This window comes from Coloeus monedula (genome assembly GCF_965178545.1).
Source record: "Coloeus monedula genome assembly, chromosome: 34".
NCBI lineage: Eukaryota > Metazoa > Chordata > Aves > Passeriformes > Corvidae > Coloeus > Coloeus monedula.
Window position 1 is genome coordinate 725210 of NC_138814.1, and position 17738 is coordinate 742947.

Consider the following 17738-nt stretch of genomic DNA (forward strand, 5'->3'; position numbering starts at 1 on the left):
TGAAGTTGGGGGGATTTGGGGGGAATTTGGGTGAAATTTGGGTGAAATTGGGGGGATTTTGAGGGGGATTTGGGGGGAATTTGGGGGAGATTACGGGGAAATTTGGGGAGATTTGGGGGGGATTTGGGAAAATTTGGGGGGATTTGGGGAGATTTGGGGGAAATTTGGGTGAAGTTGGGGGGATTTGGGGGGGATTTGGGGTGGATTTTGGGGGGAATTTGGGGGGGACTTGGGGGGATTTGGGGGAAATTTGGGGGATTTGGGGGAAATTGGGGGGAATTTGGGGGAATTTGGGGGGATTTGGGGGAATTTGGGGGGATTTGGGGGATTTGGGGAAAATCTGGGGGGGATTTGGGTGAAGTTGGGGGGATTTGGGAGGAATTTGGGGGGAATTTGGGAAAATTTGGGTGAAATTGGGGGGATTTTGAGGGGGATTTGGGGGAAATTTGGGGGGGATTTGGGGGGGATTTGGGGAAAATTTGGGGGGATTTGTGGAATTTTGGGGGGAATTTGGTGGGAATTTGGGGGATTTTGGGGGGATTTGTGGGGGAATTGGGGGGATTTGGGAAAATTTGGGGGGATTTGGGGGAAAATTGGGAAAATTTGGGGGAAATTTGGGTGAAATTGGGGGGATTTTGGGGGGAATTGGGGGATTTGGGGGGATTTTGGAGGGAATTTGGGAAAATTTGGGGGGATTTGGGGAATTTTTGGGGGAATTTGGGGGGGTTTGGGGGGAAATTGGGGGAGATTTGGGGGATTTTGGGGGGAATTGGGGGAATTGGGGGAAATTCAGGGGGAATAGGGGGGAATTCGGCGGATTTTGGGGGGTTTTGTGGGGAATTGAGGGGATTTGGGGGGAAATTGGGGGGATTTTGAGAAAATTTGGGGGGGTTTGGGGGGATTCGGGGGGATTTGAGGTGATTTGAGGGGGATTTGGGAAAATATTGGGGGGAATTTGGGGGGATTTGGGAAATTTCGGGGAATTTGGGGGGATTTGGGGGATTTTGGGGGGATTTGAGGTGATTTGGGGGGAATCTGGGAAAATTTGGGGGGAATTTGGGGATATTTGGGGGGAATTTGGGGATATTTGGGGGGATTTGAGGGGAATTTGGGGGGATTTTGGCAGGAATTTGGGGGGAATTGGGGGGGTCCGTGGGGGTCCCGAGGGCGGTTTTGGCGGGAATTTTGGGGGGGTCCTCAGTGGGGTTTTGGGGGGAATTTTGGGGGGTCCCGGGAGGAATTTTGGGGGGGTCCCGGAAGGAATTTTAGAGGGGTCTCGGGAGGAATTTTGGGGGGTCCCGGGGTGTTTTTGGGGGGGGTCTCGGGAGGAATTTTGGGGGGGTCGCGGGAGGAATTTTGGGGGGGTTCCGGGGGTGTTTTTGGGGGGGTCTCGGGAGGAATTTTGGGGGGGTCCGGGGGTGTTTTGGGGGGGGTCCCGGGGGAATTTTGGGGGCGTTCCGGAAGGAATTTTAGAGGGGTCTCGGGAGGAATTTTGGGGAGGTCTCGGGAGAAATTTTGGGGGGGTCGCGGGAGGAATTTTGGGGGGGTTCCGGGGGTGTTTTTGGGGGGGTCCCGGGAGGAATTTTGGGGGGGTGTCGGGAGGAATTTTGGGGGGGTTCCGGGAGTAATTTTGGGGGGGTCCCGGGGTGTTTTTGGGGGGGTCCCGGGGGGGTACCTGGAGTGGACGGAGCCGGGGCGCCCCCCCCGCAGCTGGTCCAGCTCCAGCTGCATCCGCTCCATCTCTGCCAGCAGCTGCTCCTGGGGGGGGGGGGGGGGGAGGGGAAATTCGGGAATTCGGGAATTTGGGGAGGGGGATTCCGAGTCGGAAACACCCCCCCAGCCCCCTCCGGACCCCCCCCAAACGACCCCTCCCCCCCAAAATGGGACCTTGTTGAGGAGGAGCTCGTCCTGCATCTTCTTCATGTTGGCGATTTCTTCGCTCAGCGAATTCTGGGGAGGGGGCAAAGGGGAAGGGGAGGGGGTCTCAGACCAAGGGGGGACCCCAAAACCTTCCTAGGACCCCCCTCAGACACCCCCAGACCGCCCAAAACCCCCCCGCGCCCCCCACCCCAAAACGTCTCCCAAACCCCCCTCCCCTGAAATCCCTTCTGGGACCCCCTCCCCATATCCCAGCCAGGACCCCCCAAAATCCCCCTGGGACCCCTCAAACCCCTCCCAGGACCTCTCAAATTTTTCCGGGGACCCCCCAAATTTTTTCCAGGACCCCCCAGACCCCTCCCCAATTTGGGGGACCCCCATCCCCTCCTCGAGGTGCAGCTGGAGCCATCTCAGAGCCCCCAGGACCCCTCAAAATCCCCCCAAAATCCCCTCAAAATCCCCCCCAAATCCCCCTGGGACCCCCCAAATTTTTCCCAGGACCCCCCAAATTTTTTCCCAGACCCCTCCCCAATTTGGGGGACCCCCCACCTTCTCCTCCAAGGCCCCCATCCCCTCCTCGAGGCGCAACTGAAACCATCTCAGAGCCCCCAGGACCCCTCAAAATCCCCCCAAAATCCCCCGGGACCCCCCCAAATTTTTCCGAGGACCCCCCAAATTTTTTCCCAGACCCCTCCCCAATTTGGGGGACCCCCCACCTTCTCCTCCAAGGCCCCCATCCTCTCCTCGAGGCGCAACTGAAACCATCTCAGAGCCCCCCAGGACCCCTCAAAATCCCCCAAAATCCCCCCAAAATCCCCCAATTTTTCCCCAGGACCCCCCAGATTTTTCCGAGGACCCCCCAAACTTTTTCCCAGACCCCTCCCCAATTTGGGGGACCCCCCGCCTTCTCCTCCAAGGCCCCCATCCCCTCCTCGAGGTGCAACTGAAACCATCTCAGAGCCCCCAGGACCCCCCAAAATCACCCCAAAATCCCCCTGAGACCCCTCAAACCCCTCCCAGGACCCCCCAAATTTTTCCCAGGACCCCCAATCTTTGCACAGACCCCTCCCCAATTTGGGGGACCCCCCGCCTTCTCCTCCAAGGCCCCCATCCCCTCCTCGAGGTGCAACTGAAACCATCTCAGAGCCCCCAGGACCCCCCAAAATCACCCCAAAATCCCCCTGAGACCCCTCAAACCCCTCCCAGGACCCCCCAAATTTTTCCCAGGACCCCCCAATCTTTGCCCCACAGACCCCTCCCCAATTTGGGGGACCCCCCACCTTCTCCTCCAAGGCCCCCATCCCCTCCTCGAGGTGCAACTGAAACCATCTCAGAGCCCCCAGGACCCCTCAAAATCCCCCCCAAATCCCCCTGGAACCCCCCAAATTTTTCCCAGGACCCCCCAAATTTTTTCCCAGACCCCTCCCCAATTTGGGGGACCCCCCGCCTTCTCCTCCAAGGCCCCCATCCTCTCCTCGAGGCGCAACTGAAACCATCTCAGAGCCCCCCAGAACTCCCCAAAATCCCCCCAAATCCCCCCAAAATCCCCCAATTTTTCCCCAGGACCCCCCAGATTTTTCCGAGGACCCCCCAAATTTTTCCCCAGACCCCTCCCCAATTTGGGGGACCCCCCCACCTTCTCCTCCAGGGCCCCCATCCTCTCCTTGAGGTGCAGCTGCAGCCGCTCGTTGCTCTCGCTCAGCAGCCGATCCACGGTCTCCGAGAGCCGCTTGTTGTGCTCGTCGTTCATCTTCTCCCTCTGCCGGGCCTGGGGGTCCCCAAAATTCAGGCCTGGGGGTCCCCAAAATTCCCCAGGGGTCGCCAAAATTCCCCAGGGGTCGCCAACATTCCCGAGGGGTGGCCAAAAGCGCGGGGGAGCCGCTGGGAGCGTCCCAAAGGCGGCGATTTCCTCCCCACCCCAAAAATGGGGGATAAATTTGGGGGGTTTTGGGTGGATTTTGGGGGTGCCCCGCGTTGGGAGGCCTCGTTTTTGGGGGTGCCAGGTTTTGGGGTTTCCCAGGTCAGAGGTGTCGCCATTTTTGGGGTGTCCCCATTTTTGGGGGACCAAATTTTGGGGTTCCTCAGGTCCAGGATGTTCCCATTTTGGGGTTCCCGGTTTTGGGGTGTCCCCATTTTTGGGGTGCCCCCATTTTTGGGGTTCCCGGTTTTGGGCTGTCCCCATTTTTGGGGTGTCCCCATTTTTGGGGTGTCCCCATTTCGGTGTCCCCATTTTTGGGGTGTCCCCAGTTTTGGGGTGCCCCCATTTTTGGGGTTCCCGGTTTTGGGGTGTCCCCATTTCTGGGGTGCTGCCATTTTTGGGGTGTCTCCAGTTTTGGGGTGTCCCATTTTGGGATGCCCATTTTTGGGGTTCCCGGTTTTCGGGTGTCCCCATTTCTGGGGTACCCATTTTCGGGGTGTCCCCATTTTTGGGGTGCTGCCATTTTTGGGGGTGTTCCCATTTGGGGCTGTCTCCATTTTTGGGGTGTCCCCATTTCCGGGTGCCCAGTTTTGGGATGTCCCCATTTTTGGGGTGCCCGGTTTTGGGGTGTCCCCATCTTTGGGGTGTCCCCATTTTTGGGGTGTCCCCATTTTGGGGCTGTCTCCATTTTTGGGGTACCCAGTTTTGGGGTGTCCCCATTTTTGGGGTTCCCGGTTTTGGGGTGGCCCCATTTTTGGGGTGTCCCCATTTTTGGAGTGCCCCCATTTTTGGAGTGCCCCCATTTTCGGAGTGCCCCCATTTTTGGGGTGTCCCCATTTTCGGGGTGGCCCCAGTTTTGGGGTGTCCCCATTTTTGGGGTGTCCCCTCACCCTCTGCAGCTCCTGGTTCTTCTCCTGCAGTTGGGCCTCGAGCTGCCGCAGCCGCTCCTCAAAGTTCCCGTGGCGCTCCTCGGCCTGGGGGCAGCGGGGGGATTTGGGGGGATTTGGGGGGATTTGGGGGATTTGGGGGATTTCGGGGGATTTGGGGGGATTTGGGGGATTTGGGGGATTTTGGGGGATTTGGGGGGTTTGGGGGATTTGGGGGATTTGGGGGGATTTGGGGGATTTGGGGGGATTTCGGGGGGATTTGGGGGATTTGGGGGATTTCGGGGGATTTGGGGGCATTTGGGGGATTTTGGGGGATTTGGGGGGTTTGGGGGATTTGGGGGATTTGGGGAGATTTGGGGGATTTGGGGCATTTGGGGGGATTTGGGGGGTTTGGGGGATTTGGGGGGATTTGGGGGATTTGGGGCATTTGGGGGGATTTGGGGGGTTTGGGGGATTTGGGGGGATTTGGGGGATTTGGGGGATTTGGGGAGATTTGGGGGATTTGGGGCATTTGGGGGGATTTGGGGGGTTTGGGGGATTTTGGGGGATTTGGGGGATTTGGGGGATTTGGGGGGATTTGGGGGATTTTGGGGGATTTGGGGGGATTTGGGGCATTTGGGGGATTTGGGGCATTTGGGGGATTTTGGGGGATTTGGGGGGTTTGGGGGATTTGGGGGGATTTGGGGGGATTTGGGGGATTTGGGGGGATTTGGGGGATTTGGGGGATTTCGGGGGATTTGGGGGATTTGGGGGGGGATTTGGGGGATTTGGGGGATTTCGGGGGATTTGGGGGATTTGGGGGATTTGGGGGGATTTGGGGGATTTGGGGGATTTGGGGCATTTGGGGGATTTGGGGGGATTTGGGGGGTTTGGGGGATTTGGGGGGATTTTGGGGGATTTGGGGGGATTTGGGGGATTTGGGGGGATTTGGGGGGATTTGGGGGATTTGGGGGGATTTGGGGAGATTTGGGGCATTTGGGGGGATTTGGGGGGATTTGGGGGATTTGGGGAATTTGGGGGGATTTGGGGGGATTTGGGGGATTTGGGGGGATTGGGGGGATTTGGGACATTTGGGGGGATTTGGGGGATTTGGGGGATTTGGGGGAATTTGGGGGGATTTGGGGGGATTTGGGGGATTTGGGGGATTTGGGGGGATTTGGGGGATTTGGGGGATTTGGGGGAATTTGGGGGGATTTGGGGGGATTTGGGGGATTTGGGGGATTTGGGGGGATTGGGGACATTTGGGGACATTGGGGAGATTTGGGGGATTTGGGGGCTTTTTGGGGGAATTGGGGGGATTTGGGGGGATTGGGGGGATTTGGGGGGATTGGGGACATTTGGGGACATTGGGGGGATTTGGGAGATTTGGGGAGATTTTGGGAGATTTGGGGGAATTTGGGGGAATTTGGGGGATTTGGGGGCATTGGGGGGGGATTTTGGGGGGATTTTGGGGGGATTTGGGGACATCGGGTGGGGACAATTCCCTCAGGAGTCCCGCAGACCCCAAACGCACCTTGGTGGGACCAGGAGTGGCCCAAAAACCTCCCCCCAGAACCTCCCCAAAACCCCTCAAGACCCCCCCAAAATCACACCAGGACCCCCAAAACCCCCCAGGACCCTCCCAGGACCACCCCCAGACCCAAAACCCCTCACGACCTCCTCAGGACCCCCCCAAATCTCCCCAAGAGCCCCCCAAAACCCACCCAAAACCCCTCAAGACCTCCTCAGGACTCCCCCAAATCCCCTCAGGATCCCCCCAAATCCCTCCAGGACCCCCGAAATCCCCTCAAGACCTCCTCAGGACTCCCCCAAAGCCCCTCAAGACCCCCCCAAAACCCCCCAGGACCCTCCCAGGACCTCCCCCAGACCCAAAACCCCTCAAGACCTCCTCAGGACCCCCCCAAATCTCCCCAGGAGCCCCCCAAGACCCACCCAAAACCCCTCAAGACCTCTTCAGGACTCCCCCGGACCCCCCCAAATCCCCTCAGGACCCCCCCAAATCCCTCCAGGACCCCTCAAACCCCCTCAAGACCTCCTCAGGACCCCCCCAAATCCCCCCAGGACCCCCGCAGACCCCCCCCGGAGCCCACCTTGGTGAGGGCCGCCACCCTCTGGGCCAGCTGGGCCTCGATCTCGGGCAGGGTCTCGGCCTTCTGCAGGGTCAGCTGCAGCTTGGCCTTGGCGTCCTCCAGCCACTCCTGCAGCTGCCGGCCCTTCTCCTCGCTCTGGGGACATCGGGGACATTGGGGACATCGGGGGGACATCGGGGGGACATCGGGGGCATTGGGGGCATCAGGGGGACATGGGGACATCGGGGGATATTGGGGACATCGGGGGCATTGGGGACATTGGGGACATCAGGGGGACATCGGGGGGCATTGGGGACATTGGGGACATCAGGGGGACATCGGGGGGCATTGGGGACATCGGGGACATTGGGGACATTGGGGACATCAGAGGGACATCGGGGGGCATTGGGGACATCGGGGGGACATCGGGGGATATTGGGGACATCGGGGGCATTGGGGGATATTGGGGACATCGGGGGGCATTGGGGACATTGGGGACATCAGAGGGACATCGGGGGCACTGGGGACATCGGGGGCATTGGGGGCATTGGGGACATCGGGGGGCATTGGGGACATTGGGGACATCGGGGGATATTGGGGACATTGGGGACATCAGGGGGACATCGGGGGGCATTGGGGACATTGGGGACATCGGGGGATATTGGGGACATTGGGGACATCAGGGGGACATCGGGGGGCATTGGGGATATTGGGGACATCGGGGGCATTGGGGACATTGGGGACATCAGGGGTCCTCCAGCCACTCCTGCAGCTGCCGGCCCTTCTCCTCGCTCTGGGGACATCGGGGACATCAGAGGGACATCGGGGGCATTGGGGGCATTGGGGACATCAGGGGGACATTGGGGGGACATCGGGGGATATCGGGGATATCGGGGGCATTGGGGACATTGGGGACATTGGGGGATTGGGGACATCAGGGGGACATCGGGGGACATTGGGGACATTGGGGACATCGGGGGATATTGGGGACATCGGGGGCATTGGGGGATATTGGGGACATCAGAGGGACATTGGGGGCATTGGGGACATCGGGGGCATTGGGGGCATTGGGGACATCGGGGGATATTGGGGACATCGGGGGCATTGGGGGCATTGGGGACATCAGGGGTCCTCCAGCCACTCCTGCAGCTGCCGGCCCTTCTCCTCGCTCTGGGGACATCGGGGACATCGGGGACATCAGAGGGACATCGGGGGCACTGGGGACGTTGGGGGCATTGGGGGATTGGGGACATTGGGGGCATTGGGGGCATTGGGGGCATTGGGGACATTGGGGAGGACAGGGGGGGACGTGGGTGTGGGGATGTGGATATGGGGACATCGGGGATGGGGGGGGACATCAATTGGTGTGCCCAGGTGTGCCCAGGTGTGTCCCCATGCCCCAGGTGTGCCCAGGTGTGCCCAGGTGTGCCCAGGTGTGTGCTCAGGTGTGCCCAGGTGTGTCCCAGCTCCCTCAGGTGTGCCCAGGTGTCCCCAGGTGTGCCCCAGGTGTGTGCCCAGGTGTGCCCAGGTGTCCCCAGGTGTGCCGCACCTGGCGGTACAGGGACTCCTTGCTGGCCAGCTCGTTCTCCAGGTGTGTCCCCACCCCCAGGTGTGCCCCAGGTGTGCCCAGGTGTCCCCAGGTGTGTGCTCAGGTGTGCCCAGGTGTGCCCAGGTGTGCCCAGGTGTGTCCCAGCTCCCTCAGGTGTGCCCAGGTGTGTGCCCAGGTGTGCCCAGGTGTCCCCAGGTGTGTCCCAGCTCCCTCAGGTGTGCCCAGGTGTCCCCAGGTGTGCCCAGGTGTGCCCAGGTGTCCCCAGGTGTGTCCCAGCTCCCTCAGGTGTGCCCAGGTGTCCCCAGGTGTGCCCAGGTGTGTCCCAGCTCCCTCAGGTGTGCCCAGGTGTGTGCCCAGGTGTGCCCAGGTGTCCCCAGGTGTGCCGCACCTGGCGGTACAGGGACTCCTTGCTGGCCAGCTCGTTCTCCAGGTGTGTCCCCACCCCCAGGTGTGTCCCCAGGTGTGCCCCAGGTGTGTCCCAGCTCCCTCAGGTGTGCCCCAGGTGTGCCCCAGGTGTCTCCAGGTGTGCCCAGGTGTGTGCCCAGGTGTGCCCAGGTGTGCCCAGGTGTGTGCTCAGGTGTGTCCAGGTGTGTGCCCAGGTGTGCCCAGGTGTGCCCAGGTGTGTGCCCAGGTGTGCCCAGGTGTGCCCAGGTGTGCCGCACCTGGCGGTACAGGGACTCCTTGCTGGCCAGCTCGTTCTCCAGGCGGTCGTTGGCGTCGTGCAGCGAGGTGGCCTCGCGCTGGGCGCTCAGGTAGCGCCGCTCCAGCGTCGTGATGCGCTCCTCCATGTCCTCACGCTGCGCCAGCGCCTGCGGGCGGCACCGGGGGACACGGGGGGGACAGAGGGGACAGAGGGGGGGACGGAACAGGGGACACCGTGGGGACATGGGGGGGACATGGGGGGGACAGAGGGGGGGATATGAGGGGGGATATGGGGGGATATGGGGGGGATATGGGGGGGATATGGGGGGATATGGGGGGATATGGGGGGGATATGGGGGGGATATGGGGGGGATATGGGGAGATATGGGGGGATATGGGGGGATATGGGGGGGATATGGGGGGGATATGGGGGGATATGGGGGGGATATGGGGGGATATGGGGGGGATATGGGGGGATATGGGGGGATATGGGGGGGATATGGGGGGGGCATGGAGGGGACAGAGGGGGGACATGGGGGGGATATGGGGGGATATGGGGGGATATGGGGGGATATGGGGGGATATGGGGGGGACATGGGGGGGATATGGGGGGATATGGGGGGATAAGGGGGGATATGGGGGGACACCAGGGGGGACAGCACAGGGACACCGGGGGGATTGGGGCCTTTGGAGGGGCAGCAGCGACAGCCATTCCCTCTCTCCCAGTTTGGGGTTAAACACTCCTAGTTTGGGCCATTCCCTCCCAGTTTGGGCCATTTCCTCCCAGTTTGGACCATTTCCTCCCAGTTTGAGCCATTTCCTCCCAGTTTGGACCATTTCCTCCCAGTTTGAGCCATTTCCTCCCAGTTTGGACCATTTCCTCCCAGTTTGGGCCATTCCCTCCCAGTTTGGGGTTAAACCCTCCCAGTTCAGGCCATTCCCTCCCAGTTTGGGGTTAAACCCTCCCAGTTCAGGCCATTCCCTCCCAGTTTGGGGTTAAACCCTCCCAGTTCAGGCCATTCCCTCCCAGTTCAGGCCATTCCCTCCCAGTTTGAGCCATTCCCTCCCAGTTCAGGCCATTCCCTCCCAGTCTGGGGTTAAACCCTCCCAGTTTGGGGTTAAACCCTCCCAGTTTGACCCATTCCCTCCCAGTTTGGGGTTAAACCCTCCCAGTTTGAGCCATTCCCTCCCACTTTGGGGTTAAACCCTCCCAGTTCAGGCCATTCCCTCCCAGTTTGGGGTTAAACCCTCCCAGTTCAGGCCATTCCCTCCCAGTTTGAGCCATTCCCTCCCAGTTCAGGCCATTCCCTCCCAGTTTAGGGTTAAACCCTCCCAGTTCCTCCCCTTTCCCTCCCAGTTTCTCCCATTTCCACCCCGTTTTTGCCCAGTTTTGCCCGGTTTTTGCCCATCCCCACCTCTTTGAGGTCCCTCTGCAGCTTGGCCCCGGCCTCGTGGGCCCTGGCCAGCTCCCTCTGGGCCGCGCTGGCCTCGTCCTGCAGCCGCCCGAGCTGGCGGCACAGAGCGGCCACGCGGTGCCGGCCCAGCGACGCCTCCAGCTCGGCCTCGCGCCGCCGCTCGGGGGAGGCCTGGGGGCAGCGCCGGTCACTCGGGAGGGTCAGCTGACCCCTGACCCCTCCTCCAGGACCCCAATGACCCCTGACCCTTGACCCCAATGACCACTGGGACCCCAATGACCCCCCTGGAATCCCAACCCCCTTGAGGCCTGACCACTGTGGCCCCTCTGACCCCTTGACCCCTTGACCCCTGACCACTGTGGCCCCTCTGACCCCTGACCCCTTGACCCCTGACCACTGTGGCCCCTCTGACCCCTGACCCCTGACCACTGTGGCCCCTCTGACCCCTTGACCCCTCCTCCAGGACCCCAATGACCCCTGACCCTTGACCCCAGTGACCACTGGGACCCCAATGACCCCCCTGGAATCCCAACCCCCTTGAGGCCTGACCACTGTGGCCCCTCTGACCCCTTGACCCCTTGACCCCTGACCACTGTGGCCCCTCTGACCCCTGACCCCTTGAGGCCTGACCACTGTGGCCCCTCTGACCCCTGACCCCTGACCACTGTGGCCCCTCTGACCCCTCTGACCCCTGACCACTGTGGCCCCTCTGACCCCTTGACCCCTCCTCCAGGACCCCAATGACCCCTGACCCTTGACCCCAATGACCACTGGGACCCCAATGACCCCCCTGGAATCCCAACCCCCTTGAGGCCTGACCACTGTGGCCCCTCTGACCCCTTGACCCCTTGACCCCTGACCACTGTGGCCCCTCTGACCCCTGACCCCTTGAGGCCTGACCACTGTGGCCCCTCTGACCCCTGACCCCTGACCACTGTGGCCCCTCTGACCCCTTGACCCCTCCTCCAGGACCCCAATGACCCCTGACCCTTGACCCCAATGACCACTGGGACCCCAATGACCCCCCTGGAATCCCAACCCCCTTGAGGCCTGACCACTGTGGCCCCTCTGACCCCTTGACCCCTTGACCCCTGACCACTGCGGCCCCTCTGACCCCTGACCCCTTGAGGCCTGACCACCGTGGCCCCTCTGACCCCTGACCCCTTGAGGCCTGACCACTGTGGCCCCTCTGACCCCTGACCCCTGACCACTGTGGCCCCTCTGACCCCTCTGACCCCTGACCACTGTGGCCCCTCTGACCCCTTGACCCCTCCTCCAGGACCCCAATGACCCCTGACCCTTGACCCCAATGACCACTGGGACCCCAATGACCCCCCTGGAATCCCAACCCCCTTGAGGCCTGACCACTGTGGCCCCTCTGACCCCTTGACCCCTTGACCCCTGACCACTGTGGCCCCTCTGACCCCTGACCCCTTGAGGCCTGACCACTGTGGCCCCTCTGACCCCTGACCCCTGACCACTGTGGCCCCTCTGACCCCTTGACCCCTCCTCCAGGACCCCAATGACCCCTGACCCTTGACCCCAATGACCACTGGGACCCCAATGACCCCCCTGGAATCCCAACCCCCTTGAGGCCTGACCACTGTGGCCCCTCTGACCCCTTGACCCCTTGACCCCTGACCACTGCGGCCCCTCTGACCCCTGACCCCTTGAGGCCTGACCACCGTGGCCCCTCTGACCCCTGACCCCTTGAGGCCTGACCACTGTGGCCCCTCTGACCCCTGACCCCTGACCACTGTGGCCCCTCTGACCCCTCTGACCCCTGACCACTGTGGCCCCTCTGACCCCTTGACCCCTCCTCCAGGACCCCAATGACCCCTGACCCTTGACCCCAATGACCACTGGGACCCCAATGACCCCCCTGGAATCCCAACCCCCTTGACCCCTGACCACTGTGGCCCCTCTGACCCCTGACCCCTTGACCCCTGACCACTGTGGCCCCTCTGACCCCTTGACCCCTGACCATTGGGACCCCCCCTGTGCCCTCCAGACCCCCCCTTGACCCTCCTGGACCCCCACCCCCATCACCCCACAAGACCCTCCCTGACCTCCCTGGCTCCCATGACCCCTTGACCCCCAGGACCCCCTTGACCCCATGACCCCTGACCATTATGACCCCTCTGTGACCCCATGACCCCCCATGACCCCCTGACCCCTCTGTGACCTCCTGACCCCTCCAGTGTCCCCATGACCCTCTGTGACCCCTTGAGCCCCCATGTCCTCCCAGTGACCCGTGACCCTCCAGTGACCCCCAGTGTCCCCCAGTGACCCTGACTCCCCAGGGACCCCCCAGGGACCCCCCAGTGACCCCTGACCTCCCAGTGGCCCCCAGTGGCCCCTGACCCCTCAGTGACCCCCCAGTGACCCCCCCCAGTGTTCCCCAGTGACCCCTGACCCCCCAGTGACTCCCCAGTGACCCCTGACCCCCAATGACCCCCCAATGACCCCCCAATGACCCCCAGTGACCCCCAGTGACCCCTGACCCCCCAGTGACCCCCCAATGATCCCCCAATGACCCCCCAGTGTCCCCTGACCCCCCAGTGACCCCCCCAGTGACCCCTGACCCCCCCTGGTGTCCCCCTGGTGTCCTCGTTGTCCCCTGACCCCCCAGTGACCCCCCCCAGTGTCCCCCAGTCACCCCTGACCCCCAGTGACCCCCCAGTGACCCCTGACCCCTCAGAGACCCCCAGTGACCCCCCAGTGTCCCCCAGTGTCCCCTGACCGCCCAGTGTCCCTCCAGTGACCCCCAGTGTCCCCAGTGACCCCTGACCCCCAATGACCCCCCAATGACCCCCAATGACCCCCCAGTGACCCCCCAGCGACCCCTGACCCCCAATGACCCCCCAGTGACCCCCCAGCGACCCCTGACCCCCAATGACACCCCAATGACCCCCAGTGACCCCCCAGTGACCCCCAGTGACCCCTGACACCCCAATGACCCCCCAATGACCCCCCAGTGACCCCTGACCCCCAATGACCCCCCAGTGACCCCTGACCCCCCAGTGACCCCAGTGTCCCCTGACCGCCAGTGTCCCTCCAGTGACCCCCCCAGTGACCCCCAGTGACCCCTGACCCTCCAATGACCCCCCAGTGACCCCCCGTGACCCCCCATGACCCCCCATGACCCCCCATGACCCCCCCGTACCGCGCTGTCCCCGTCGGTGGCCGCGTCCTCCAGGCCCGAGCGGCGCCGGGACAGCTGCTCCCGTAGGGCCAGAGACTGGGGACAGAGGGACAGAGAGGGGACAGAGGGACAGAGGGACAGAGGGACAGAGAGGGGACAGAGAGGGGACAGAGAGGGACAGAGGGGACAGAGGGACAGAGAGGGGACAGAGAGGGACAGAGGGACAGAGGGACAGAGAGGGGACAGAGGGACAGAGAGGGGACAGAGGGACAGAGGGACAGAGAGGGGACAGAGAGGGACAGAGGGGACAGAGGGACAGAGAGGGGACAGAGAGGGGACAGAGAGGGACAGAGGGGACAGAGGGACAGAGAGGGGACAGAGAGGGACAGAGGGGACAGAGGGACAGAGAGGGGACAGAGGGACAGAGAGGGGACAGAGGGACAGAGGGACAGAGGGACAGAGAGGGGACAGAGAGGGGACAGAGAGGGGACAGAGGGGACAGAGGGGACAGAGGGGGGACAGAGAGGGGACAGAGGGGACAGAGGGGACAGAGAGGGGACAGAGAGGGGACAGAGGGACAGAGAGGGGACAGAGAGGGGACAGAGGGGACAGAGGGGGGACAGGGAGGGGACAAAGAGGGGACAGGGGAGGGACAGAGAGGGGACAATGTCACCCCCAGAACAGGGACAGGCAGGTGCCACCCCCCAGGGACACGGGGACAGATGTCACCCTCCCAAGGACCGCGATGGGCATCGCCCTGGTGTCACCCACGTCACAGGTGTCACCCACCCTCAGGTGCCACCCACCTCAGTGTCACCCCCCCGCCCCCCCCCGGTGTCCCCTCGCTGTCCCCACCTCCTGGTTGGACACCTCCAGCTCCTCCTCCAGCACGGCCACGCGCTCCAGGGCCACCCGCAGCCGCTCCCGCACCTGGGGACACCGGGGGGACACCGTGGGGACACCGTGGGTGACAACGTGGGGACAGCGTGGGTGACACCGTGGGTGACACCGTGGGGACACCACAACCCCCCCCGGGATGTCCCCAGAGCCACCTGGGTGACACCGGGGCCACCTGGAGACCCTCGGTGCCCCCTTGGCTGCCACCAGGTGCCACCAGAACCCCCCCAGACCCTCTCAGAGAGTGCCAGGTGCCACCTGGGTCACCCCAAAACCCCCTGAGACCCTTTTGGGTCCCCCCAGCTCCCACGTGGAACCTCCAGGTGCCACCAGGTCACTCTAAACCCCCCCAGAAAACCCCCCCCCAAAACCCCCCCAGGACCCCCCAAGACCCCTTTGGTTCCCCCCAGGTCTCACCTGCCTCATCCCAAAAGTTCCCGAGACCCCCTTGGAGACCTCCAGGTGCCACCAGGTCACCTTAAACCCCCCTGGACCCCTCAGGATCCCTCAGGACCCCTCCAGGACCCCCCAGAACCCCCCCCGGACCCCTCAAGAGCCCCCCTGGACCACCTCAGGACCCCTCCAGGACCCTCCAAAACCCCCCTGGACCCCTCAGGACCCCCCCAGGACCCTCCAGAATCGCCCCCAGACCCCTCAAGACGCCCCCAGGACCCTCCAGAACCTCCCTGGACCCCTCAGGACCCCCCCTGGACCCCTCAGGACCCCTCCAGGACCCTCCAACCCCCCCCCAGGACCCCTCAGGACCCCCCCAGGACCCCCCGACCTTCTCATCCAGGGCCTTGTGGTGCTCGAAGAGGGACTTGAGGGCCTTGAGCACCTCGACCTCGGAGGAGACCCCGGCCGGGGACTGGGCCTGGCGCTTGACCACGGTCATCCGCAGGGAGCGCTCGTGCCGCGACACCAGGTGCTCCAGGTGCTCCAGCAGCAGCTGGGGACAGCACCGGGGGTGTCAGCGGGTGTCAGGGGGTGTCAGGGGGTGTCAGGGGGTGTCAGGGGGCACCGGGGGTGTCAGGGGCACCGGGGGGCACCGGGGGTGTTGGGGACATTGGGGACATTGGGGGCATTGGAGGCATTGGGGGCATTGGGGACATTGGGGGGACACTGGGGGGGACATTGGGGGATTGGGGGCATTGGGGAGACATTGGGGACATTGGGGACATTGGGGGATTGGGGGCATTGGGGACACTGGGGGACATCGGGGGGCATTTGGGGACATTGGGACATTGGGGGCATTGGGGGTGTTGGGGACATTGGGGGGATTGGGGACGTTGGGGACATTGGGGGTGCCAGGTGCCACATGCCAAACACCAGGTGCCCCCAGGTGTTCCAGGTGCCAAGGGACAGGTGCCCCCAGGTGACACCCAGGTCCCCCCCAGGTCCCCCCCAGGTGCCCCCAGGTGTCCCCAGCTGCCCCCAGCTGCCCCTCAGGTGCCCCCAGGTGTTCCCAGGTGTCCCCAGGTGTCCCCCAGCTGCCCCCCAGCTGCCCCTCAGGTGTCCCCAGGTGCCCCCAGCTGCCCCTCAGGTGTCCCCAGGTGCCCCCAGGTGTCCCCCAGGTACCCCCCAGGTGTGCCAGCTGCCCCCCAGGTGTCCCCAGGTGTCCCCCAGGTACCCCCAGGTGCCCCCCAGGTGCCCCCAGGTGTCCCCAGGTGCCCCCAGCTGCCCCCAGCTGCCCCCCAGCTGCCCCCCAGGTGCCGCAGGTACCCCCAGGTGCCCCCAGGTGCCCCCAGATGCCCCCCAGGTGCCCCCAGGTACCCCCAGGTGCCCCCAGGTGCCCCCAGGTGCCCCATGGCTCACCCGGGTGTTGTTGCGCTCGGCCTTGAGCTCGGCGATCTCCTCCTCGCGCTCCAGGAGCTGCTCCCGGCACAGGTTCAGCTCCTTGGTGAGCGCTGCCAGCTCCTGGGGACAGCACAGGGGACATTGGGGACATTGGGGACATTGGGGACAGCATTGGGGACATTGGGGACATTGGGGACATTGGGGACAGCATTGGGGACATTGGGGACATTGGGGACATTGGGGACAGCATTGGGGACATTGGGGACAGCACAGGGGACATTGGGGACATTGGGGACATTGGGGACAGCATTGGGGACAGCATTGGGGACATTGGGGACATTGGGGACAGCATTGGGGACATTGGGGACAGCACAGGGGACACGGGGACAGCACAGGGGACATTGGGGACATTGGGGACATTGGGGACATTGGGGACAGCACAGGGGACATTGGGGACATTGGGGACAGCATTGGGGACATTGGGGACAGCACAGGGGACACGGGGACAGCACAGGGGACATTGGGGACATTGGGGACATTGGGGACATTGGGGACAGCACAGGGGACATTGGGGACATTGGGGACAGCATTGGGGACATTGGGGACAGCACAGGGGACACGGGGACAGCACAGGGGACATTGGGGACATTGGGGACATTGGGGACATTGGGGACAGCACAGGGGACATTGGGGACATTGGGGACAGCATTGGGGACAGCACAGGGGACATTGGGGACATTGGGGACATTGGGGACATCATTGGGGGCATTGGGGACATCAGAGGGGTCATTGGGGACACAGAGACAGCACAGGGGACATTGGGGACAGCACAGGGGACATTGGGGGCATCAGGGGGACATTGGGGACAGGGGTGCCACAGGATGAGGGGACATCATTGGGGACATTGGGGCCACATCAGCCACACCTCCCAATGAGCCACGCCCCGTTAAACCACGCCCCCTGCGCTGGCCACGCCCACACCGCCAACAGCCTCGAGCCAAGCCACGCCCCCAGCGGTGCCACGCCCCGTTTAGCCACGCCCCCAAACCCTCCCACACCTGACCAGCCCTCACCTGCCCTCACCTGCCCTCACCTGCCCGGCCCTTTCCCCCTTCCCCGGCCCCTCCCTGACCACACCCGGTTAAGCCACGCCCCCGGCGCTGCCACGCCCCGTTTAACCCCTGCCTCACCTGGGGCAGGGCGCTGTTGAGCCGCCCCAAACCCAGCCACACCTGGCCACACCTGGCCACACCTGGCCACACCTGGCCGGTCATTTTCCCTCTTAACCACGCCCCCGGCGGTGCCACGCCCCGTTTAACCCCTCCCTCACCTGGCCCAGGGCGCTGTTGAGCTGCCCCAAACCCCTCCACACCTGACCACACCTGGCCACACCTGGCCACACCCGGTTAAGCCACGCCCCCGGCTGTGCCACACCCTCTCTAACCACGCCCCCGGCGCTGCCACGCCCCGTTTAACCCCTCCCTCACCTGGCCCAGGGCGCTGTTGAGCTGCCCCAAACCCAGCCACACCTGACCACACCT

The 17738-nt window shown here is 63.5% G+C and overlaps 1 protein-coding gene across 1 annotated transcript in view; it reads right to left on the reverse strand.

Moving 5' to 3' along the window:
• PPFIA3 (PTPRF interacting protein alpha 3) overlaps positions 1 to 17738 on the reverse strand; it is a gene marked incomplete at both ends in the record, with an annotated part of 50331 nt that overhangs the window by 32135 nt on the left and 458 nt on the right. The window contains 11 exons of the mRNA XM_082299851.1: positions 1676 to 1758; positions 1888 to 1950; positions 3515 to 3646; positions 4687 to 4770; positions 6774 to 6908; positions 8964 to 9110; positions 10359 to 10529; positions 13525 to 13599; positions 14359 to 14433; positions 15185 to 15349; positions 16216 to 16317. Coding sequence (XP_082155977.1) covers positions 1676 to 1758; positions 1888 to 1950; positions 3515 to 3646; positions 4687 to 4770; positions 6774 to 6908; positions 8964 to 9110; positions 10359 to 10529; positions 13525 to 13599; positions 14359 to 14433; positions 15185 to 15349; positions 16216 to 16317 — 1232 coding nt within the window. The remainder of the gene's footprint in view (positions 1 to 1675; positions 1759 to 1887; positions 1951 to 3514; positions 3647 to 4686; positions 4771 to 6773; positions 6909 to 8963; positions 9111 to 10358; positions 10530 to 13524; positions 13600 to 14358; positions 14434 to 15184; positions 15350 to 16215; positions 16318 to 17738) is intronic.